Raw genomic sequence first — 19651 nt, 5'->3', positions numbered from 1 at the left:
ATTTATTTATTTTAATGGTCAGTAGGTGGTGACAGAGACCCCGATGCTGAAAACTCCTGTAAAAGCTGCTATAAATAAGGTAGCCTTGTAGTGTATGGTTTTCCTTCTATGCCACTGACCATCCTGCCTTTTGTTGTTTACGGGTGAAATTCACTGCTTCTGCTGAATGAACACATACCCCGCTAACAAGGAACGTTTACAAGTAATTTGGCTAATGTTCTGGCAAAGTTTTATCAAAGTTATGAACAAACATTCTTCCAGTAACGTTCATTCAAAGTTACCTGGTCTTTTTGTATACATGTATAAAGACATCTGAAACACTTTTGAAATAATTGGATGTTCCTCTGTGGTTTCGATAAGTAACATTGCACAATATTTTTGTAAAACAATAAAAAGACGCTTTGAACGTTCAGAGAACATTCAAAACTAACATTTTCATAAATGGGAATGTTAAATGGGTATGCCTATCAATTTCGTAAAACCTAAAGAACGCCGTTTTTTAAGTTCTTTAAACACGTTTTTTATAAAACGTGCTATTCCTACGGTGACTTTTCTACATGGTGAAACAAAAATATAAAAATAGTGATAAAATCCAAATAATCTGCCCATACTATCAACAAACCTGGGCATATGATATTTCAAGTCTCAGTCCTTAGTGACAATGTATGAGAAGGAGACCGTTATGCTTAAATAGTAGTTAAATAGTTATGTAAATAAGTATATAGATTATATTTACATAAATGTTACATTACATCATGTTTATTTACCTGGAGGATGATATAAAATATTTTAGACAAATGTAGGCCCTATAGCTAAGCTATAATTATAAATACATATTAGCTGTCTCTTTATTCTGTTCATTTTTAATTAGCCTATTTTTAAACTTTAACTAACCTAAATGACCTCCAAGGCTAAAAGTTTGTTGTGATTGCCAAGTGCGCGAAGGCGAGGCAGTGGAGCAACATCCCAAATGAAGGACACAGCACGGGGAGGCGCTCGAGCACCGGTTTTCTGACAGCAGTACGCAGTGCGCGAGCGCGGCTCTGACAGCACAACATCAACCTAAATCCCGTATCTGCTGGTGTGGACCAATAGCACAGCTTCACAGTTCTCAGCATCACCAACCAAAGGAGACATCCAGCATCCCCAGACCACTGGAGCGCCTACAGAGACCCCCGACAAGACGTGAAGATTGTTTTGTTTGATTAAAAGCCTACCATTCCATTGGAATTTAGGCTTCCTGGCAATCTTAATATTCAATCTTTTTCTTGGGGTGGCTGATTTTGCATCTCCTTGATGCGCAGTTTATCAAGGATAAACCCAGACAGCCATTACTGCGGCTCTTGTTTTGCCAAAGCATCGTGGAGGAGAGCAGATTCCTGTAAGTGAGCTGTTTTTCATCGAAGCTTTTGTATTCATAGAGGTTATATTTGCTTGATTGTTGGTCGTATTTTAAATATATCACAGTATTCATATGGGAATTGCAAGCTGGCTTGGTTAACATTTATTTTGTTGATTTATTTGTCTTTCTATATTCTAATTTTGTTGACGTGATGATGAAAACCAGTGTCAGTAATCTCTCGTGCTCATGTAAACATCGCAGGGAGGATCACACATTTTCAGAACCTTGGACAGTGGCCGATATATTTGAGCAACGTACAAATACATTATAGTAGCAAAACAGATGGTTTTTTTGTTTGTTTTGTGTTTTGTTAAATCATCTACAAACGTGCATTGAATGAGAATGAGGAATGAGAATATTAAATGTACTATTAAATGCAAATTTACGGTGATACAGTGGCGTCAGTATTTACAAGAGGGCAGTAAACAGTGGAATCTGCAATCATGGCGATGTCTTTATTTATGTCCATTGGCGGGTTTGAGTTTGCTGTGTAATTGTTTTTATAAACGTGGTGTGTAAATTATGTTATTGTAAGAGTGGTAGATCTACCCAACAAATCAGTGATCTATATTGTAGAAAAACGTGCAGTTTAAAAAGAATGGTTTGATTATTATTGTGAGTGCGTGTCAAGGAATAAAGAATGCATGCCTCTTACTTCAATCTACGACGCAATACCTTTATAAAACCTGTTTTCGACATAAAAAAAAAAAAAAAAAAAAACAGTGCTATCCTCAAAATTAAAACCACCAAGAAATATAAAAATAAATTTTAATTTCACATGTGTAGAACATATTACATATATATCAACAAAATGGCCATTTTTGACCTAAGATAATTATTTTACACTTGAGAAAATCCATTGTCAAATCATCTAGCATTAATAATTTAAGATTATTTTAATGAAAACAAAAGGCCTAATTGCCAGGCAAGCATGCAGTATTATGTTGTTAGGGCACTACTACAGGTATAATAACCCTTTATTTGTGTTGATGAAAAAACTGATAAATTGACTAAAATGTAACATAACAAAGACAAGAAACAAACAGATCAATGTCATAGAGGTAAAATTTACTAGTATTATAATGCATCTTTTATTCTGAAGAGACTATATTTTGCACAGTTATACTGCATACACCATGCATTCTGCAGTATAAAAAAAAGTCATGCTAATGTGATGCTAAAATCATTGCTATATTAAAAGGACTGTATTACAATGTATATATTAAAATGTGCCAGGAAAGCACCAATTTGATAAAAATAATAATAATAATAATAAATAAAAAATTTATTTATATATGCCTTTTTTTGTTTTACAGGCTTTGCAGTGACACAGCTCTCATCTATCCCGTTATCATTTTTCTTTAAATAGAGCACCAACCTAAATTTGGATGTCTAACACACATTGAACTACTCTCAGGAAGCAGTGGGGCTCCAGTTTGGCACCTTCTTTAGCTGACCCCTAACCTTGAGATTCTGATAACCCGCTCCCAGCATCATGGGAACCGTGCTATCGCTTTCACCCAGCTACCGGAAGGCCGCCCTGTTTGAGGATGGCCCGGCCACCGTGGGCCACTACACAGCGGTTCAGAACAGCAAGAACGCCAAAGACAAGAACCTAAAGCGGCACCCACTCATCAACGTTCTGCCGTGGAAACGAATAGTAGCTGTCTCAGCCAAGAAAAAAGGGTCTAAGAAGGTGCAGCCTAATGCCGGCTACCAGAACAATGTTTCTCACCTCAACAATGAGAACCTCAAGAAGTCACAGTCTTGTGCAAATCTCTCCTCCTTTACACAGGACCAGTCTAGTCCATCGAACCAAGGCTCCAAAAACTCCAACAACACAGCATCCTCGGTCAAGAAGGCGCCTCTATCCAACTCCAACGTTGTTCCCGGGACACCCAAGAGGGTGATTGTACAAGCCTCCACCAGTGAGTTGCTACGCTGTTTGGGAGAGTTCCTCTGCCGGAGGTGCTACCGACTCAAGCACCTTTCTCCCACCGACCCAGTGCTGTGGCTCCGTAGCGTGGATCGTTCTCTGCTGCTCCAGGGCTGGCAGGACCAGGGCTTCATCACTCCGGCCAACGTGGTTTTCGTCTACATGCTCTGCCGCGACGTGGTCTCCTCCGAAGTGGCTACGGAGCACGAGCTGCAGGCCGTGCTGCTGACCTGCCTGTACCTGTCTTACTCTTACATGGGCAATGAAATCTCATACCCTCTCAAGCCATTCCTGGTGGAGACCTCCAAGGAGACATTCTGGGACCGCTGCCTGTCCATCATTAACATGATGAGCGCCAAGATGCTGCAGATCAACTCGGATCCTCACTATTTCACCCAGGTCTTTGCAGACCTCAAAAACGAGAGCCAGAAGGAGGAGGAGAGGAGTCGTCTGCTCATCGGCCTGGACCGGTGAGGGGGCTCTGGAGATGTCTTTGGTGGCACTCTCGTTTGGCATTTTTTTTAAGGGATAGTTCACCCAAAAATGAAAATTCTGATAAATCTATTCACCCTGATGTTGTTCCAAACCTGTATGCCCTTTGGAACACAACAGGGTTGTTTTGGACCCCATTGACTCTCATTGTAGGCTCTTAAAAATAAAGGTTCCAATAGTGGATTTCTGCATCGATACTATAGAAGAACCATTTTTAGTTCTTTCAGTTCTTAAAGAACCATTTTTTTGTGTGTAAAGAACATTTTAAACATCTAAATAATTCTTTTCCACTATAAAGAAGTTTTTGGAGAATGGAAAGGTTTCATGGTTGTTTAAGGTTCTTCATGAAAGAATAGCTACCAATAAAGAACCTTTACTTTTAAAAGTGAAAACAGTATCTTCTTCTTTTAGAGGGTGAGTAAATAACAACAACATTTTCATTTTTGGCTGAACTATCCATTTATGTAGCTCCTACATGGATGGAATAAATAATGAGATATCTTTCAGTGTATTATTCACATTCATAAATTTTATAGGAAGCAATGGGTGATGCTAATGTTGTTCAAAAGGAGCAATGAGTCTTTCATTACCTTTAGCAATGGAAATTTTGGACCTGAATATAAAGAAATGCCAGACTTGAGTGGACCAAATGCTCTTAAGTAGTGGATATTTAAAAGCACTGACAGAAAAGACTTCAAAAGACACAACGAGACAAAAAGAACACAACTTTGAATGTGGACAGGAATCCAGCTGTTGTCAAGCTGACTTCTGGACACTTTGCACCAAGATCCTTTCCACCGCTGTCAATAGAAATGGAGACTGATTCATAATCAACAGACACTTGTTCTGTGTCCATGAAACCGGACACTCGCTGAATGCTAAACACCTTGCTGTTGCAAATTCTGTTATAGCCAATTGCAAAAAGGGAAGAGGGGCGTCTGAGCGTCAGGTTGAGCGTGTTTATGTTCGCAAGCCACACACAAAGAATAAAGGGAAATGACTTTGAGGCCAGCATTGCACAGTGGCTGTTGATATAGATGGTGAAAGGAGAGGTTGTCAGCACATTTGTAAGAAAGACCTACTTTATTTTCATCCATGATACAGAGTTAAACAGATCTCTCCTGTGGTTTACGTCGTTTTTTAAAACAACTGTATTCATCTGAATGCACACTCAAGCCGGATGATGTACTTTGAGTTTTTTTAAGCCGACTGCATATGTGTTTAGGGAATGAAATATGAAAGAAGAAAAAAAAAAAAAAAAAGTTAAAATAGTTTATCTTGCTATGCCTGCTTCAATGAGCCATTGTTTTGTCATTTTGTTTTGTACTCAGACTACTTTCAACAGGGGGCTCTGTACAGAAAAGCCTGTAAATGTATCAAAAACAGTGCCATACCTTTGATGAAAATCATGTAGGTCTAAAAACATACCAAAGGCCGGCAAACTTTGGAATGGTAGGATTGTCATTAATAAGTATCTATCGGAATCGTAATTTATTGCTATTTATTAATTATTTTCACACATTTCTCTCTTGCATTTAGAGATTTTAGTAACGTGTTGTTAAAAAAAAACAAAAAAAAAAACAGTCCAGCATTTAGATCGATGGCTACCTTTTGGTGGGAATGAAGATTACAGTTAATGCACATTTGCATTCGAATGAATTATTCAAGGCGATAACGTCTCTAAGAGCTTAGTTTAAGACCATTTTCAGATCTGAGAAACACCAAGGTAATTCATCATAGTGACAGACGATCGGTTTCAATCAAAATGAAATACCTGAAACCAATTTCTCTGTGAAGTACTGTTGGGATGTTCTACATATCAGCACTGCAAAAGCAATCATGAGTGATTAACCCATGACAACACAGACGATAACAAGCTCCAGGCATTAAACTGGATGAGATGTGGTCTATTTCTGGAGATGAGCAGCGATTTCGATCACATTTACATAGAGGAATGGTTTTTAAGTCCCAGACCTTATTACAAACTTACATTTGCAACCACATTGATGACAGCAACCAAACTGGATCTAGGTTATCGAGGGGAAAATGTGTGTTATATGATCTATTTGCCCGCTTTAAAACATCTCAACAGTGCTAAATTGTGCATGCTTTCTTTCAGTAGTTATGTATCTCTTTCTTTGTAGTCAAAAAAAGAAAAGAAAAAAAGATTGTGACAGTCATATAAGCAAACATTATTATGTCTCTGTTAATTCATGCAAAAGCCTGTTCTTCTCATGATATGAACGTGGGATGGATGGATTCTGTGTGACTGCTTGCCCTGCTGCATTGCTTTAAGTGACTAAAGTTCGAGGAAGCCAATAATTTGCTCAAGAACGTGCCAGTGGAGGTTTGGATACAGGACTTGCACTTTTCTGTGAGCGATTTGTCTGAGGAGACCGCAGGGGTTTGAGGTTGTGGGGGCTGAAGTAGGTGAGCCCTTCTTCACCGCTTGCCTGCTATTGTTTGCCCCCAGCCCACAACAATGTGCCATTTTTTCACTTGCATCACAGAATAGTCCTTTGAAACAAAGAAAAACACTTAAAAAACGATAAGTAAAAGATTAAACTCCTGTCAAACTCTCTCTGTATCTGTTGCGTAATTCTTTGTAGAACTGAAAACAGTGTTACAAAAAAGGATTGCATGAGTGTGCGAGCGTGAACGAGTGTATTTGTATAGAAGAATGTGATGTGTGTATGTTGATTTTCTAGGATCAGAGCATGGCCATGCTTATTAGAGGATAGGACTCTATAGTATCGGGCTAGAGTTTGACAGGCGGGTGGGAGGGAAGGGTTACAGATCTGTTACTTTTTTGTTCTTTTAAAAAAGACGAAAATCTGTTGCTGTAACTTTTTGCATTTTGTTTCTGCTTATTTTTATTTATTTTTGTACTGTGATGACAAATAAACTGATGCACTGATCATTAAAGATAGACCACGGTGTGGTTGTTTCAGCGAACATCACCTAAAGAACACTGTAATTCTCAGCTGGACTTTCCAGATTGTACCTAGTCACATTTGGGTGCAGGGCTGTTACATAAGCAGATTAGCAACATGAAAGCTGGCAGTTTACCAACATAACATCTATTTTTCCAATTATGTGGTCTCGCATCATCACAGACCGGTTTGTTTAGGATAATGGTAGCTTATAAAACAATAGCATTTTCCTATTATAACTTATACTGCTGAAACTAATAGATGATTTACAGTAAAAGCATTCTATTTTAAAATATTTACAAGCTTAAGAGCAGAGTGTCAATTTTCCCAAACTACACTTTTGAGCACAAATTTAGGACAAGTGGCAAGGCCAGAAATCTCTAATTATGTGGGTGGATCTTAATGAAATAGGGTGGACTTTTAATTGGGGTCTCTATCAAATTATATAATAATTATCTATCTAAAATCTCTTGTCAAGTTAGACATAATTATATGTGGGTTTTTGAATGAATAAACATTCCTAATGACAGCAGATGAAAAGATATTACTAGAAGAATAATAACACAAAAAGAGCAGCCTATAGCTACTTCCTGAAAAAATATATGAAATGCTGTGTAGGGACTCGCTAAACCTTTTTACGATATGTTCATTTACAAATTCACCAGAATTAATCATTTTTTCCTAAGATAGCCTACAGGTCAAATGGGACTGAACTGTTTTTTAAAAAGATGTATGTGAGAGAAGGTTGTTTAAGATGAACTGGTTCAGTAGAATGAATCGAACTTTCCAAAGCTACATAGCCTCAAACCGTTTAAAAGAAACCGATTCAATAGAATGATTTGGACTTTTTAAAGCTACAAATGAGAGTCGTTTCAGTCGAACCGATTCACTCGAATGAATCGAACTTTCCAATTTGAAAAGAGAACCAATTCGCTAAAATGAATTCACTAGAATTGCCAGCGATACTTACCAGTGAGCCGACAGTGAAGATGTTTACCTCAACTCCTTCGGCAATAATAGGCTAATAGAAATATACTGTATGTATGCATGTATATATATATATATATATATATATATATATATATATATATATATATATATAAAAATACAAATACACATAGGCTACAAAAAAAAAAAAAATTAAAAATAAGACAGAGTAGTGAGTAAAAACCGCACGATATAGACGAATTATCTGAGGGAGTCGACTTTGCCGAATGCTGCAATCGCTGAAATAGCGAATCTCGATTCTCGAGGTGCACCGGATTTATTACAGGCGCAAAATTGTACATTATGTGAATGTCTTATTTTGTAGTTTAATTTTATCTTCTACACAATTAATAGCTTTGATGGGGTGGACCAGTGACACCCGCCCATAGCCTCGCCATTCATTCATGCATGATTTAATGTGTTCTGCATTTTAATCCAGTACAGTAATGAATTATAATTTTATAATTATAAATTAGGCTATAAAATCATACATAAGCTACCTGTCTGCCATGAACTCAAGAACTAGTATTAAAATACCCATGTATGAGAATGAACAGTGTGAACCATGATAAGTTGTACCAAGGGAAAGTCGTGGCCTAATGGTTAGAGTCGGAGGTTGCGAGTTCGAGTCTCAGGTCCGCCAGGAATTGTAGGTGGGGGGAGTGAATGTACAGTGCTTTCTCCACCTTCAATACCACGACTGAGGTGCCCTTGAGCAAGGCACCGAACCCCCAACTGCTCCCCGGGTGCCACAGCATAAATGGCTGCCCACTGCTCCAGGTGTGTGTTCACTGCTGTGTGTGTGCACTTTGGATGGGTTAAATGCAGAGCCCAAATTCCGATTATGGGTCACCATACTTGGCCACATGTCACGTCACTTTCACTTTCACTTACCTCACCATCCATCTACTGTAACCACGCCCACAAGAGAAAAGATTGACAGGTTCAACTGACGTCATCAACTTCCCAGCGGCAAACAGCTGCTCACCCTGGATTAATAGCAGTGTGTGGCAAATCAATGAAATAATGACAGTATATCACTGTGATGGAGCAAAAGCCTTGGAGCAGACACTTCAAGGGCATGTTTATTTTCAGGAGCAGATATTTGCTACAGCGTTTATTTGATTAAAAAACAAACAAAAAAACAAAAAAACAGTAAAGGGTTTCTAAGCAATATAATGGTTTAAAAGTAGTTGTTTGGTTTCCATATAATAATTTTCATTACTAAATGCACAGGTTATTGCATTAATATACATATGAAAACAGCTATTCTTAATGAAACACACTGTATAAACTGGATTCCCTTTTTGATTTGGTCCATCTTTTCAAAATGTAAATCATCATTTAAAATATATTAATTAAATAATAGAAGTATAAAAGTAGGCACATTATTTGATCGGATCAGACTAAATCTTTCATATTAACCAAGATGAATAGGTATAATTGCAACAAAGAACATAAAAGACTTTTACCTGGGAACTGGAATTATTCGGCACTTAAACAGAATCACTGGGGTTCACGACAAGAAAGAAAGAAATTACTTTATATTATATAATGATCATATATCATAAGACTTTCTCTGCCAGAACAAAACAGACTGCTCTCTCCACAAAATGGGTTGGATCTTATGCAACTGAACAATCACATAACTCCTTTTATCAAGGTAAAAGAGCATTCGCACACTGTCAGTATTTTTGTACTGAGGGCCAATAGTGTTTGAGTCAAGAATAAATAGACCTTGACAACTTTTAGAAATTGCTATAAGTCCATTTATTGCAATTCCTTGCTTTTAAGAACTGGTGAGCCGAAACTGGATCAGATCATCTAACTTTTATCTTCCTAAAGTACTATATGTACTATGTGTATTCTTTTACTGACACACTTTACCAATCCAGGCTAATAGTCAAGAGAGAGTACAGGGACTGAGAAAGAAGATGAGAGAGTGTGCACCTGTTTGAAGCAGACAAGATCAGCGAAGAAAAATGGAGATTATGTGAGCAGCGTTCAGTGATAGTCTGACTTGGACGGATCAGTAGTCGTGGCCCACAGCTCACTATCGAATGCACATTCCCCCATTTTAATTCCACCCAGTGATGGGAGCTTAGTGATATTTTTGGCCACCAGAAACGATCCTAATTAACTGATAAAAAGAGATCTCTTTCTAGAAGCCATGAACAAAACAATGAAACAATTATGGAAAAACAGATTTATGCAAACACCTCAGGAATGAAGAACAGCAGTCAGTTTTCAGCTTGGCACTTTCTTTATCAGTTACGAAAGCTTTAAAGTGGGTCAGACATCTTGGGAGTTTCCTCTCAGAACTCTGTTGATTTTGTTCTATGAATCAATACTGCTCTATTTCTCTCTTATTTGAACACATTTACACATATAGATGTGCAAAGCTTGTAATATCAACATTAGCTGTTTGCAGTGTTAATATTGACAAAATATTGAAATATGACTAGATAGAACTAGCTGACAGAAGTAAAATCGGACCCTAATGGAACAACTGGTTGCCTGTTCCTTTTTGGTGACATGCATTTTTGGCTCATGTAAAATGGCGACATCTTTGAACTCAGTCATTGTAAACATGACAGAGCATCTTTTTATTGGCTTTATCATCACAGAAGTGGTTGAATTTTTTTTGTTTTTGTTGCTTTAAGCCAGTGATGGTGAGTGAACAACTACAGGGACTATCGGCGACAAGGTCTATTATTTAAAAAAATGGCAACAGAAAATAACATCACCTCCTGCTCTGTGCCGCCCCATCTGATTCTACTCCAACATCAGGAAATATGTGAATAAATGACAGCTCTCATCCTACCTACATATATATATATATATATATATATATAGTGCATACAGTACATTATATAAGCTATATCCAATATGACGTTTCTGTATACAATATGTGCTATAAATGACCAGCTATATGCAGAAAAAGAGAATGTTTAAATTATGAGAGAGTTTAACGCTCCTCTCGGAGCAGTTAATGAGTTTAAGGATATGATCAACACATCCCCCTCAAGAACATCCAAACAAATTCAGCAGCAACCGCAGGACTGCTTATGATCTCTGCAAAACGTCGGGACACAAGCATATCTATTCTTCATCCCATATGAAGCAGTGATCTAAAACCAACTAATTCCCTTTGAAGGAAAAACCTCAAAACACAAGTTAGATACTTTTCAAATCCTGCATATCCTGTTCCTCATAAATATTACATTTATGATTGCTCTTCATTTGGTTTTAATGTTTAATAAATAAACAGCGCCGAGTTTGGTAAATCTTCTTTGAGGGTCTATATCGCTACCTCCTTGTCATCTTGAGAATAATCTAAACTGAAGTTTGGAATTTAGGGACAAAGTTTTTTTTTTTTTTTTTTAATGAAATATTCTTCCTTGCCCAGGCAAATGTGGTATGGCTTCATTTCTGAGGTTCAACTCAAATGTTTGGACTAGCACAAAATAGATACCCTGCTGTCAATGTCCTTTTAAAGGGGCCTTTTTGGGATCCCTGGTCTTCTAGTTGCCTGGCACTGAGAGAATGTATCCCGATCGGCTCTTGGTGAAGTCTGGCTGTGATTGGTTGATCTTGGTTTCCACGACGACAGTGCACTTCCTTCCATTCATACTGCAGTGAATGGGGCTGACAATGTTCACCTGTAGCTTCCTCTTCTCACTAGAAACAGGGAGAGAGAGAGAGAGAGAGTCACTGAAATATTCCATATGCTCTTGTTTTTGTTTTGGTCCACAGAGCTCTGTGTGCTTGTCGCATCTGGTTGGTTGGTTCTGGGTGGATAGGCATTTTACGCCAGACTGTCTCGCTAAGGGGATCAATGAAGCATAAGAGTAATTGGCTGAGAGAGAGAGGCTGTGTTTTTAGAGAGGGGTAAATGGAAATATAAAAGTTCAGCTGTATCACACACACTTGAAGTTGAAGTCAATAGATCCAACCGCTAAAAGCCTTGTTACACCTAGCAAACTTATTAGCTCCATTTATACATATATAGCCTCACATTATATCAGAAAGCTCTTTTGATAAAGCCATATTGAACATTACATTATATTAGAATATTCCGGGTTCAGTACACATTAGGCTCAATCGATACTTAAAGCATTATGTTAACACAAAGATGAACTTCCACTTGTCACTTGTTTTCTTTTAAAAAAATTATAAAATAAAATAAAACTGAGTTACAATGAACCACTTACAATGGAAGTGAATAAAGGTGCAGTCACATTCACTGTTGCTCTGCAAAATTTTGTGCACAAAATCCAGTCATTCCAATAGGAATCTATCTGAACAGGGGTTTTGCATTAAATTGCTTGCTCGTTTTCAAGTTAGTCGCATGAATTTGACACATTGACCAACAAAAACCTGCTTTTGAAAGTGACTTTATATCTCTCCGCTATTGACAATAGACAATTAATCTTTTTTGCTTATGAAATTTTACTGCAATGTGACTGCACCCCAAGACCAATCCATAAACTTTAAAATACTTTTTTTTTTCTTCAAAAGTGTAGCCACATGACATAAATGTGTTAACATGATATTAATGGAACATGATATTAATTTTCTAGCCTTTTTTTGTATAGTTATATCCAACGTTCCCATGTCAATCTTAAAGGAGACCTATTATGCCCCTTTTTAGAATATGTAATATAAGTCTCAGGTGTCCCCATAATGTCTGTGAAGTTTCAGCTCACAATACCTTACAGATCATTTATTATATCATTTTGAAAATGCCTATTTTGAGTGAAAGCAGAAACATCTGTTTGGTTTTTATTATCATGTCTATCACGCTGAAATCATGCGAATTAAACCATATTAGTTTTAATGTCTGATATACGCTTTTCTGAGCGCACACATCTGAAGTGCACAGAAAGTAGTGGTCACACGGCATGTGAGTACTAAACTAATAGTTCTCTTTCATGTCTTATTGTGCTTAAACTGTCAAATATACATAAGTTTATGTTAAAAACTCACGAGTTACAAAAACAGTCGGTTATGCCTGTGAAGGTAAACAGCTGGGAAAGAAATTGCATGTTTATATGAGATCTGTGTGGAAGCAGCGTAATATACAGTAAATAAATAAATCCACATCTCTTGTCTCCTTTGAGGCTGGGACTCTAAATAGTGTTCTGTGCAAGGTAGCAAGCACTTATTCCTACAATAAGACAATAAGACGGCAGGACAAAAGCAACAGGTAACAAACACCTATTCCTACATCATTGATAAAAAGTTATGTCAAACAAATAAGATTTCAGTTTGGACTTAAAATTGGTTACAGTTGAGGCAGTCCTAATATTAATCGGCTAACTATTCCATAGTCTTGGCGTAGCTACTGCAAATTCCCGGTCACCTCTAAGTTTTAATTTTGTCCTTGAGACCACTAATAGTCTGTGATTTGATGATCTCAAAGATCTTCTTGATTTGATGATCTCAAAGATCTTCTTCAATAAAAGATCATATAATATTATAATAAGATCCCCTTTCTACTTCACGGGGGGAGCAAAATCTGAGCGGCTTGTTTTTTCACAAGCTTGCATGTTTTCTGGGTTTCTGGTAGATGCACCGGGGACCCGATTATAGCACTTCAACAAGGAAAAAGTATTATTTTCATGATTTTCATGAGCATAAAAACAAAGACAACAACTTCACGGCTTGAATAATACAAAGGTTTTCACTGCAGAATTAATGTAAGTGCTTTTATAAAACTATAAACTTTACATTTCTGCTTTTAAATAATCTGAAAATTGGCTATTGCTTAAGAAAATGAGGTATTAAAATTGTTTTTTTGTCACAAATGCTGTTGATTGAGTTTAACTGATCTGTACTGATCTCAGAACACTCTTACATGAAGAATCTCATCTCCCCAAAACTAATTAGTCTGCTCATTGTTAAACATTATTAGATTTCATATTTGTTTATTATAATACAACCACAACTCGACCATCTTCTAAATCAGAAGTCTGATTCAGAAGAGTGACCTTCACCAGGCAGCTTTCTAAAGAAATCCTGCAGATGATAAACTCCCCATTATAAAGCTCTGGCTCCATAAGTTACTGTACCAGCAGATTGCTGCGCCAGACGTTTCTATGGCAACCCAATGAACCCCATCACGTGATAGGGCTGCTCCAGTCAGTCAACAGATTGTCTCAACCAGCATCAATCTCTCCTATCATTCACAAAGAGTTGGAAAACCCTGGATTTACTCAGTGTATATAGTATACAATTCCCTCAGCTTCTTGTTGAGGCAGCAATGAAAGGTTAGTCGATGAATGGCTTGAGGTGTAGTTGAGTTTTGATTTTAGCAGCAGGGAGCGGCACGAATACTGTAGATTTCCCCATACAGAGTGTCTCTCTGTGAGCCCGACTCGCTCACACAGTGCTGGGGAGCAGACAGCTCCGCATGGCCCACTGGAAAATCAATTCTTTCCAGCCCTCCTCTCCCCTGTGCCTGTGCCCTTCACGCCAACTGACTCACCACCTTTGAGGCCTGCTCTGCTACCCAGAATAGAAGGAGTATTAAGGGAAGGTGAAGGGGGAGGGGAAGTGAGCACTCAGGAGATGTTGTCTAGTGCCAGACAGCATCATGACTGTGTCTGTATATAGGCCTGTATATCTGTATTGTCACACATGATTGTGCCATTCATCAGTTAGGGGAAATTTTCTAGGATAAATAAACACGTATGCACCTTTACGAAGACAGTTTCTGATTTCTATATTTATAAAACGACACTAACAGGCATTTTTGACACTCAAATTACATTTAAAAGTATATATCATTGCATTATATAACAAAATTTCAAACCAATGGCATTTATTTTAAAGAACGTTTCCAATGCATACGTTTCAAGAAAGTATTGCACAAAAATAAGTTTGTTGTATTTAAAATGACATTTAAAGTGTATTATTTAAAACAAACGTTATGTATCTACATGTATCAAAAACACTATTTAAAATGAATATATACAGACATACATGCACACACAGTTAGAAAAAGAATATATATACTACTATAATATACAACACCTGTGGTTAATTGTTAGCTAGTTTGTTCTGAAAACATTTAGCAACATGTATTTGTAGATGCCACCTGCTTTAATATTATAATTGAGGTATTCCCAAACTTTATTTTGTCATCTGAGCCCTATGGCAATAAATATAATATATAATAAATATTATAATAAATTGTATTGTTTTAATTTCAACAATTATATTTAATTTTTTTAAATTAATTAATTAATTTATTTACATTTAATTATGATTCAATTAATTATTAGCTTTTCATCAACTCACAAATCCTCTAAGTTTTATTTAATTCAATGAAATTCATAAATTTAAAGCATAATTTATGTGTCTAAATGTATTTTGGGACCACTTTAAAATAAAATGTCCATCAATATTGAGTTACTTTATCTCGACTTTTAATGCTTTGCTTTTTTGTGTATGTGTCATAAAAATAAACCCTATAGAGCAATTAAGCTTAAATACATATTTTCTCCTTCCCTCTCTCTCAGTGTGCACGTACATCAGAAGGTTAGCAGGCCAAAAGCAGGATTTTCTTAACTGAGCCTCCATTGCCAAACCAGCAGATGCAACTGAGGTTCAGAGAGCTAACAGTCTCTTATGATCACTGTTCTGCATCTGTATTTATCTGCAAAGCAATTTGGCTGTAGTAGATTTAGTGGGTCGAGGAAAGAGGGAAAGTGGGAGGAGAGAAGAATGAATGTGTGTCTGCAACACAGTCACACCCCACCTCCCAAAATAGCAGATATGCCCTTGGGCTAATCCGTCTTCACATCCTCAAAAAGAAAAAAAGAAAAAGCTAAAAAGTATTATGCTTGCTGTGCACTTCAGAGTAGAGAGGCAGCATCCCAGCATCCTTTGCTTTATATGCCCCACCCCGGTAATCTGACTGCACTGCTCTCCTCACATGGTCTCTCACACACACACACACACACACACACACACACACACACACACACACACACAGAGACTTCCTCAGGCTGGAAGCACCTTTTTGAGGTTGCTATTATTAAATCTTGTCCTACAGTAAAGAGGGATTATAGGGAGCACAGCTTGTGATTGTGGAAATGATTTTTTAACCATGATCCCTAAATTCAAAATATGGACTACAACAAATCAAATTATACCACATTGATTAATTAATGAACAATTAAGCTTTGCTACATTTGATTTTCATTGGCATTTAGTTCATTTTAAATGTGTGAAATCTACCAAAAGGAGCATGACGTTCATTGAAGCACCAGCACTGATGATGAATAAGCCAAGTAGACAGATTACTGTAGGAAATATAATTATTCAGCTTCCTCAAATCTGTCTGTGCGGTAAAGTCCGCCTTCTAAAACTAATATTTATCAAACACAAGCAGAAGCTTTAGCTTCTAATATGTATCAGATCAGTGGCAGGGCTTCACTGCCTTTGCTCTTTTTCACAATTTTAAAGAGAGCTGTTAAGGAGGAGATTACAAAGTAGGTCATTTAGAAGCACAGGGAGAAAAGGCTTAGCAAGAAGAAATATTGATCAAAGCTGGGGCTCTTCTCAGAGAACAGCGGGCATGAATACGAAAGAGGGAAAGGAGGAGAAAGAGTGAGGAGGGGAAAAAGATAGAGGGATGAGCATGTAAGTGAAAATGAGAGTGCAAAAAGAGGAAACAATGGGCCAGACAGAGAGGCCAGGCCTGCAGGGAAAAACACAGTAAAAATGCTTTGCCAGGTAACCAAATAATAACTAGGTAAACCGAATCATAAAAGTTTTAAAATTTATAATAAAATGATCATTGACAATCTGTTTTTTAACTAAATATATTTTAAGAGTTTATTGTCAATAATAATAATATAGAAAGTCAAATGTATAATGTATATGTTATTATATTTAATATAATGTATATATTATATTTAAAACCTGTATATACTATAGCTAAGGGTCAAAGGTCAAATCAATCAAGATGATTTGAACACATTACACTCTGATAGGTTCAAATGTATTTTAAAATGCATTAAAGAGTTAACATAACTGAACTAGGATGACTCTAATATGTACTGTAAATAATTTTGAAGGCTTACATCAGATCAAAGCAGGAAGCTGCTCCATATTTCCTATGGTATATCCTGATGATTTCAAGCTTAAAACATATTTTTAAAGGCATTAAAGAGTTAATATAACTGAATCAGCATGACACTAATATGCAAGTAATTTTGAAGACTCAGAGCAGATCAAAGCAGGAAGTTGCTCCATACGTCCTGTGGTATATCTGCATGACATCTGCAGGTCTACTCCATGACTAAAGACAGACCTCTGTGTTCCCGTCAGGTTACCAGGAACTGAAATTACCGGCAGCAGTAATATTTGCAGATAGACAGACTTCCTCTTGAGGGTTCACAGGGATCAAAGTGGACCAAAGATTACCTGTGCTGAACGTTTAAAATGAATCGTATCTTTAATAGAATTTATTCTGATGAACAGCAGGTGTGGGTGCAGTATGGACCTAATAATTTGAACATCTTTCAGACTTTCTCTGCGAAGGGTGAGGTAAACCATTCACCGATTCACAGTACACAATCTGTTCCTCAGTGGTCACAATACAATGGGACAGATGCCCCATGAAAATCAGAACACTTTATACATCCGTCACCCATTGTTATCTGCCCTGTAGGCTACTGAGGAGACAATGTCACTTCCTGAAAGAAATCCCAAGAGAGCTGCAAAATCAAAATGACATTTTTTGGGGACAAGACTTTAAAACAGTTTGGGTCAATTTCTGGTCACTTAAAATCATATTTAAAATAATCCTGACTGGTACTGAGAGACACTTTATTAAACTTTATTACAGTGGGGGAAAAAAATTTGATTCCCTGCTGATTTTGTACATTTGCCCACTGATGAAGAAATGATCAGTCTATAATTTTAATGGTAGGCTTATTTGAACAGTGAGAGACAGAATAAAATAATCCAGAAGAACACATTTCAAAAGAGTTATAAATTGATTTGCATTTTAATGAGTGAAATAAGTATTTGACCCCTTCGCAAAACATGACTTAGCACTTGGTGGTAAAACCCTTGTTGGCAATCACAGAGGTCAGACGTTTCTTGTAGTTGGCCACCAGGTTTGCACACATCTCAGGAGGGATTTTGTCCCACTCCTCTTTGCAGATCCTCTCCAAGTCATTAAGGTTTCAAGGCTGACGTTTGGCAACTCGAACCTTCAGCTCCCTCCACAGATTTTCTATGGGATTAAGATCTGAAGACTGGCTAGGCCACTCCAGGACCTTGATGTGCTTCTTCTTGAGCCACTCCTTTGTTGCCTTGGCCGTGTGTTTTGGTTCATTGCCATGCTGGAATACCCATCCACGACCCATTTTCAATGCCCTGGCCGGCTTCAATGCCCTGGCCCTGACGGTACATGGCCCTGTCCATCGTCCCTTTGATGCGGTGCAGTTGTCCTGTCCCCTTAGCAGAAAAACACAGCTAAAGCATAATGTTTCCACCTCCATGTTTGACGGTGGGGATGGTGTTCTTGGGGTCATAGGCAGCATTCCACCTCCTCCAAACACGGTGAGTTGAGTTGATGCCAAAGAGCTGGATTTTGGTCTCATCTGACCGCAACACTTTCATTCAGTTCTCCTCTGATTCATTGGCAAAGACGGGCCTGTACATGTGCTTTCTTGAGCAGGGGACCTTGGGCGCTGCAGGATTTCAGCCCTTCATGGTGTAGTGTGTTACCAATTGTTTTCTTGGTGACTATGGTCCCAGCTGCCTTGAGATCACTGACAAGATCCTCCCGTGTAGTTCTGGGCTGATTCCTCGCCATTCTCATGATCATTGAAACTCCACGAGGTGAGATCTTGCATGGAGCCCCAGTATGAGGGAGATTGACAGTTATTTTGTGTTTCTTCCATTTGCGAATAATCGCACCAACTGTTGTCACCTTCTCACCAAGCTTCTTTGGCGATGGTCTAGTAGCCCATTCCAGCCTTGTGTAGGTCTACAATCTTGTCCCTGACATCCTTGGACAGCTCTTTGGTCTTGGCCATGGTGGAGAGTTTGGAATCTGATTGATTGATTGCTTCTGTGGACAGGTGTCTTTTATAAAGGTAACAAACTGAGATTAGGAGCACTCCCTTTAAGAGACTGCTCCTAATCTCAGATCCTCACCTGTATATAAGACACCTGGGAGTCAGAAATCTTGCTGATTGATAGTGGATCAAATACTTATTTCACTCATTAAAATGCAAATCAATTTATAACTTTTTTTAAATGCATTTTTCTGGATTTTTTTGTTGTTATACTGTCTCTCACTGTTCAAATAAACCTACCATTAAAATTATAGACTGATCATTTCTTTGTCAGTGGGCAAACATACAAAATCAGCAGGGGATCAAATCATTTTTTTTCCCACAGTATATGACGGCCTAATAGTTGGAACTCAGTAGTGTTAATGCAGATTTCTCAGAACGTGGCAGGTAGCAAGGACTGCCTAGCACTTAATTTGCAGCAAGAGGCTGTTGCTGGAGTCAAGCATGACTTACCAAACCTTCAGATAATGTCTATATACCCATAAAGCTCCTTACTGTCATTCATCAGTGTCTGAACCTCAAAGCACAGACAGCCTCAGCAGAGGATCACTGCAGGAGGGTCAGTGTATGTAACAACTGAAAGAGTTTGGTTAATAAAAGACCAGAGATGCGAAGAAAGAGAGGATAGACCAGGGGTATAAAAGAGTGGAATGGAGAGACTGAATGAGGATAGGCTATAAGTGATTTCAGATATTTTTCTAACTCCAAACCAGAGCCAGAGAGTGACAAACGATTCACTAAAAAAAGCCATTTCTCTGACTAGTGTATTCACATACACTACCATTCAAAAGTTTGG

At 37.8% G+C, this 19651-nt stretch overlaps 2 protein-coding genes across 2 annotated transcripts in view; one reads left to right on the top strand and one right to left on the bottom strand.

Annotated features, from left to right (window-relative positions):
* Positions 1 to 963: 963 nt before the first annotated feature.
* Positions 964 to 6739, top strand: cdk5r1b (cyclin dependent kinase 5, regulatory subunit 1b (p35)). Its single transcript, XM_058793856.1, has 2 exons — positions 964 to 1381; positions 2719 to 6739. The coding sequence occupies exon 2, from the start codon at positions 2898 to 2900 to the stop codon at positions 3810 to 3812; it is 915 nt and encodes a 304-aa protein (XP_058649839.1). The 5' UTR covers positions 964 to 1381; positions 2719 to 2897; the 3' UTR covers positions 3813 to 6739.
* A 4341-nt stretch (positions 6740 to 11080) lies between these two features.
* myo1d (myosin 1D) overlaps positions 11081 to 19651 on the bottom strand; it is a 67236-nt gene continuing 58665 nt past the window's right edge. The window contains exon 22 of the mRNA XM_058792866.1: positions 11081 to 11431. Within this exon, the coding sequence (XP_058648849.1) occupies positions 11275 to 11431 (157 nt within the window). The 3' untranslated portion in view covers positions 11081 to 11274. The remainder of the gene's footprint in view (positions 11432 to 19651) is intronic.

The sequence above is a fragment of the Onychostoma macrolepis genome, chromosome 12, assembly GCF_012432095.1.
Source record: "Onychostoma macrolepis isolate SWU-2019 chromosome 12, ASM1243209v1, whole genome shotgun sequence".
Lineage (NCBI taxonomy): Eukaryota > Metazoa > Chordata > Actinopteri > Cypriniformes > Cyprinidae > Onychostoma > Onychostoma macrolepis.
The sequence above is the reverse complement of the archived record's forward strand: the minus strand, read 5'-3'. Positions and strand labels throughout refer to the sequence as shown.

What these genes read in the sequence shown, in the direction of transcription:
- cdk5r1b (XM_058793856.1), top strand. Translation starts at nt 2,898, where the DNA reads ATGGGAACCGTGCTATCGCTTTCACCCAGCTACCGGAAGGCCGCCCTG.